Genomic DNA, 6,015 nt, shown 5'->3' with positions numbered 1-6,015 from the left:
ATCGGCGGTGCTGAAAGACTATTTAATATTTAAGCGGAAGGTGTAAAGGCCGTTCTTCAGAGGCGCCTCTGTGTCTTGTTTTTACAAGATGTTTTGTCACCTTAAGACTGTATAATGAATGCAAACATACCAGTCAGTTATTCAAATCAATTGGTGAATGAATAAAATAAGCAAATCAATTCTATAGACTATTTTAAAATCTATAAACACCACACGGAGAATATTTGTATTGTATACATAAAAAGACATTATAAAGTCGGTAGCCACAAGATTTCCCAGATTACACGTTGTAACACGTTTTATGTTAGCTTATCTTTTGTTTTGAGATCGAGTTGTGATTAGAAAGGCTGAAAATAAACTGCAGTTTATTCAACAGGTGAATCAGGCAAGTCTGTGTTGTATTTAATGAGACCACAGCATCATCTACTGGTAGAAATAAGTCCCGCCACCTTACACCATTGCAGAGTCTTTGTTTTGTCCCTCTTGCTCACCGTAGTTGTTATAATCCAAAATGGCAGTATCCTTGAGGACGATTTGTACCGCAGGTGAGACAGTCTGTTAGTCAAGTTATAGCTTCTTCTTTTTTTTTTTAACGTGTCATGCTTTTAGCCAAATTTTTTGCATTATGTTTTGGGCTCAGGAATTATATCTGAACGTTATTCTTTTAAAACCTCGCTGTCAGCCTGCGTGTTAATAAATGTCCATGGCAGTACACTCACTGTGTCACAAAGTAACAACTGATGAGTGAACAGTAATATTTTTAAAACAGTAAATTCTTTTTGATGGGTCATTTTTATTTTCACATCATTTACAGTGTCGAAGCAGTCAATACGCTCATTTTCATCGACGTGTGTGAGCCATGCAGGAAAGAAGTGGAGACTGGAGTGAGTTTCCTATGCAGTTTGACTATAACAAATTGTATTTAAAAAACAAATTGTATTTAAAAAAGGCAATTAGGTTGATGACAAATAATAATATTTAAGCTGATATGAAATCCAGTTTAAACAAACGAACCATTTCTACAAAAACAATGTTACTTAATACCTGCTGGAAAAAAAAAAAAAACACAGATAAAATCACAGTGTTTGCATACATTACATTATATTATGGTTAATCTTGATACCAGTGTTTTGGTTTGTTCAAATACATTCTCCATTACCCTGCTCCCTTTTTGTCTTCAGAAATGGTTTAGCACGTGGCGGATCAGAGTATGGACCGATAACAGATCTACCTGACTGGTCATTTGCAGGTGAACTTTTCTTGATAGCCAAAAGCAATAATGTGGTGTTAAGCACAGACGTATTGTGCTTATCAATTCTATTGAATGCATCAGTTGTAAGGTGTTTGTCAAACAGTAAATCTAGGAAGGTAAATATGAGCTCTGACAAGGATTTGTATCGTTTATGTGATTTTCAGATGGAAGGCCTGCACCTCCACTGAAAGGACAGATCCGCAGACAAAAGCAAAGAGAGGAGTTTGCTGTAAGTTTTATTTTTTTATTATCTTTTGATATTTAACTTCAGAAACAAACTTTGATGTTTACATTTGTGTCTCTATTTAGAGAAGAGCAGTGTATCTCAATGCAGAGGTGGATGAAGGGATGAAGCGATGGTGTGAGAGGAAGGAAGCCGAGAAACAGAAAGAAGAGCTTGTGAAATCCTTATTGCTGAAACCTAAGGGAAATCTATTATTAAAGAACACAAAATAAAGATACTTGGGGACAAAAAAAGCTTCTGTTTCTAATGCTAAACACACCAACACACTAAAAGACTTCATATTTTCTGTTATAGTGATGGGAAGAAGAAAAAAAAACAATCTTTGTTTTGTATAATAAAGGTGGTCATGCATTATTTTGTTGGAGGACAGTACATATAGGCAGGGGTTAAGCAGATGCTTTAGTATTTCCAGTACACTTAGTGCAGGGATAAAATCTGATTGTTTTGCTCAAGGGTGCAGTTATGCTAGCTTACAGGTCATAAACCTACAAACATTTGGACTGGATTGGATAAAGCCTACTGAATTTATGTTTTGCATAATCTTTTGATCTGGCCTGTAGTGAATATTCATTGTGCCTTTATTTGAATTTCTTTTAAAAAATAATATTTTATGACTACTATTATATACTATTACAAAGGAGAAGGTATTCAAACTTTTGACAGATACTGTAGATTCAAATATATTTACTCACATGCACAACTAAAAGGCAGTTAATGCAGTTTATCCCTGTTTGATTTAAGCTGAAAGTGTTTGAGATGGCTGTGAAATAGGGAAAGTTATCCCTAATATGAGTTGTGAAAGTCTGTTCCCACTGATCTTTATTATGTGAAGTACAAAACTGGAAAAACAATACTTAGAGTGCATTGCATATAATACATTGATGATTTTAAGTATTGAAAAGTTTAGGGTTGTTAAGTATTTTTTATTTTGTTATAACATTTCTATTTTATTATATATTTAAAATGCAATTTTTTCTGTCATGATCATGATCCTTCAGAAAACATCGCTTATTATTATCAGTATTGAAAACAGTTGTAAGCTTAATTATTTGTGGAAATAAGGATTTCTTTAAGGATTATTTGATGAATAGAAGGTTCAAAAGAACAGAATTTATTTGAAATGTAAAACTTTTGTAACAGTATACATTTCAAAACTATCACTTTTGATCATCCTTGCTGAATTATTATTATTTATTTTTAAAAAAAGATTTTTTTTTAAACTTACTGACCCCAAAAACCTTTGAATGGTAGTGTATTTTATTTTGGGAAAAAACTAAAAGCTTTTACATTATACTAAAACTAAATCTGCATATATTACATTTGATCAATACATCTTAGAGTTAAAAACAGACTTGTAAAAATATGCTATATTGACATAATCTCTCGCTCCACTAGGCTGCAGTGTTTCTCCATCCCTTTCTGATGATCTTCTGGCGGCCATTTTTCTCTAACCTTGTCTCTAAAAGTTTCTGCAAATGTGCACATAATGCAGGCTGTAATATTCTCTTTTTCAGCTTTCTGCTTTTTAATATATATATATATTATTTATTTTTATTTTTTGTCATGTCGTTTTTTTGCTAATCTTATGTGGTCATCTGTTGTTGTTGTTGTTGTTGTTGTTGTTGTTTTTTTACAAAGATGTGCTGTTATACAATAGATTTCAAGGTACGGACTAACATCGAGATGAGACCATTGCCATTCCATCTCCTGCCTGAGAAAGTAATTAAGGGTGTTGCTATAGTGACTCTATTTTATATTAGCCGCAAAATGCCATTTCGCTTTTCAGAGAACCTCTGAATCTTGAAAATCGATTAGTACGGCCGTGAAATATAAGGACTTTTTATAGTAATCATTCTCTGTACAGTAGCTTTTGTCTTAAACGTTAATTTCTGAACTTCTATCTATTTTTAATACTTAGGTCGTCGGAAGGAATCTATATGGAACTCCAACATGACTGCTCTCTCTCTCTCTCTCTCTCTCTCTCTCTCTCTCTCTCTCTCTCTCTCTCTCTCTCTCTCTCTCTCTCTCTTCCAGAGACATATACACACACACACCGGTCTTCCTGCTGATTTCAGCAGCCTCTCTCCATAATTATGGCTCCAGTTGCTGAACTGCAGATTTTTTCCTCTGGAGTTTTACTGGACCCTGGATCAGATTCAACCATTTTTGTCAGCACTATGAAACCATTTTGTTTAAGATGTAAGCTGATAAAAACAACAGAAACCCAAGGTTTCTCTCACTCAGCTGAATACTTCTGAACCACAGTTATGATTACATATATTTTATGTACATAGCTTTAAGTTTTATAGAACCAATATCCTCCTGTCTCCTGGTCTGTTTAATTCAGTTTAATTTATTCCTTGAACAATAATAAATATTATTGTTCAAGGCATTGAGACAAATCAAGATGTGTTTTTATGTACTCATCTTTCACATATTGTTTGATTTCCACCAACAGATTTTTTTTCTTTTGTTCATTTCCACGCCTTTCTCTATCTCTCTCACTCTGTCGCTCTCTCATGTTGTTTTGGTTTTCCAGAATGAGATCCAGATGTTTTATGAAGTGCAGGAGGAGAGAGAGCAGAGGACAGGAAGGGTAGGAAAGGGACGAAAGATGAGGTGAATGTGCAGTCCTTTAAGATACATACAGGAAAAGACAGAACAAAATAAATAAATCAAAAATAGGGAAAAATATGATGGAGAGTTGAAAGCAGACAAGAAACATTAGAGTATGGAGCAAAAGTGTGTGATGATGGCAGATTGAGGGGCTAGAGGTATATATACTGTATTATGTTGGAGGGCTTCCTGACAGGATATGACACAGCTAAGGTTACAGTATGTGTTTGGCCAAGGGTTTTGGATATAGCAATACACTTCCTACTCGTATAAGGGAGAGATAAAAAGATTTTTACCTTGTTATCGCTTTATTTTCTTCACACAACATGTCTCATATTTCATATCAAGCATAACCCAACACTCTTTTCTTCTTGGTAAATAAGTTACTAACTTTTTGGGGGGGAAATTGTCAACTATTTTCAGACAGCAAATAGTGAAATCGTTTATTTCACCATCATATTTTTAAACATCATGTAATTCATATTTTTATACTGAATTTTCAAATTAAAAGTTTGGGACTGGGTAAAACAATCTACGGAGCCCCTAAAGGGACGTGGTGGTGGAAAAAATTTGGGATGGGAGAAAAAATATTTTTCTAATCTTTTGTGTTCCCTAAACATGTAGTGTGTGTGTGTGTATATATATATATATATATATATATATATATATATATATATATATATATATATATATATAAGGGAAAAAATTTAAGTTTGAATAAAAATCAAAAGTGCTCAGAGCTGAAGAAACACCCAATGGGGAAAATCTACAAAATTCTTCATGGTGGATTTGAATATACAGAGAACTAATAGTTGAGAGTACCACCCTCTTATTACCCTCTTATGAAACTTCCCAAAGTATTTATTAAACAAACGAGCGAGGGGTAGGGGATTGTGCAACCGAACTGTCTGCGTAATTCTTTTTTTTCTTCTTTTTTTCTGTGGCTGCTGATTCAGGCCTATTTAGGACTTATTTCGTGTTATGGTTGGTTGCTTTTCCAGTATATGCAACTTTGAACTATAGCAATGGGGTTCTCTAAGCCACCTGCTTTCCTGCTCCTCTCCCGCAGGAACACATTTACACAGTCTAAATTGCAAGCAACTGTCCAGGCCACGTCCTGTTCGCCAGCTCAGCGTGTATGTGGGCGTTTGTGTACTTTTTCCCTGGCCATCCGAGCACCAAGCTCACCAAACATGACTAGAGCTCTTCCACACCACCATAACGAGAGCCAGACTTCCTGTCCTTAGCTCATCTGTCCATCCAATAAACAGATTTTTGTTTCAGTAAAAATTATAGGCCTATAAGTAATATAAAGAAAAATTACAGGCTTATGCATGTTTTAAAAATCTACTTGCGGAACATTAATAATAATATTCATAATGGCAGCCACAATTTCTAGAAAATCTAAACCGGATGTTTTTTTGTAGGTGAAGAAATGGCAGACTTTTCACCAGTAGTGGATAGTGTGCCGGAGAGAGAGAAGAAATAGAAGAGTAATTTAACAAATCAGTTCATGGAATTTATATCATGCTGAACTGGCATTTTTAGTCATCCGACCTATTCAAAAAGAATGCAAAAAGTAACACAGAGCGAAGAGGGATTCAAAGATGAGGGGAGAAATAGATTTGAAAGGGAGGGGACAGGAAAAACAGCACAGAGATGTTTGTGGTGGGCCGTTCATTAAAAAACGCCTCATAAAAGAGAACAATTTTGCTGTGTGGAGAAACGAGGGGGGAGGGAGGGAAGCAGGAGGGGGAGAACCGGAAATGGCGGAGCGCTGTTTTTTCTGACTTTGTCAGCTGGAACAGTTTTAAAACACTTTGAAGAAAAGCATACACTCCTCCTTCACTACAAAGTACAGTCATGTGTCTCTATAGTCTGGTCCCTTGTTCTCTCAGATATG

General features: G+C 35.1%; 1 protein-coding gene across 1 annotated transcript; it reads left to right on the top strand.

The window, feature by feature from the left end:
* Positions 1-428: 428 nt before the first annotated feature.
* On the top strand, positions 429-1,729 carry mrpl52 (mitochondrial ribosomal protein L52). The gene is made up of 5 exons (XM_082162642.1): positions 429-545; positions 815-884; positions 1,182-1,249; positions 1,417-1,481; positions 1,562-1,729. The coding sequence occupies exons 1-5, from the start codon at positions 512-514 to the stop codon at positions 1,706-1,708; spliced, it is 384 nt and encodes a 127-aa protein (XP_082018768.1). The 5' UTR covers positions 429-511; the 3' UTR covers positions 1,709-1,729.
* Positions 1,730-6,015: the final 4,286 nt, after the last annotated feature.

The sequence above is a fragment of the Leuciscus leuciscus genome (assembly GCF_965113295.1).
Source record: "Leuciscus leuciscus genome assembly, chromosome: 2".
Lineage (NCBI taxonomy): Eukaryota > Metazoa > Chordata > Actinopteri > Cypriniformes > Leuciscidae > Leuciscus > Leuciscus leuciscus.
Note: the sequence above shows the minus strand (reverse complement) of the source record. Positions and strands in the feature narration are given on the sequence as shown.

What these genes read in the sequence shown, in the direction of transcription:
- mrpl52 (XM_082162642.1), top strand. Translation starts at nt 512, where the DNA reads ATGGCAGTATCCTTGAGGACGATTTGTACCGCAG. An exon ending in GAGGACGATTTGTACCGCAG is followed by an intron (nt 546 to 814) that starts GTGAGACAGTCT and finishes CATCATTTACAG; the next exon opens with TGTCGAAGCAGTCAATACGC. An exon ending in AGCAAAGAGAGGAGTTTGCT is followed by an intron (nt 1,482 to 1,561) that starts GTAAGTTTTATT and finishes GTCTCTATTTAG; the next exon opens with AGAAGAGCAGTGTATCTCAA.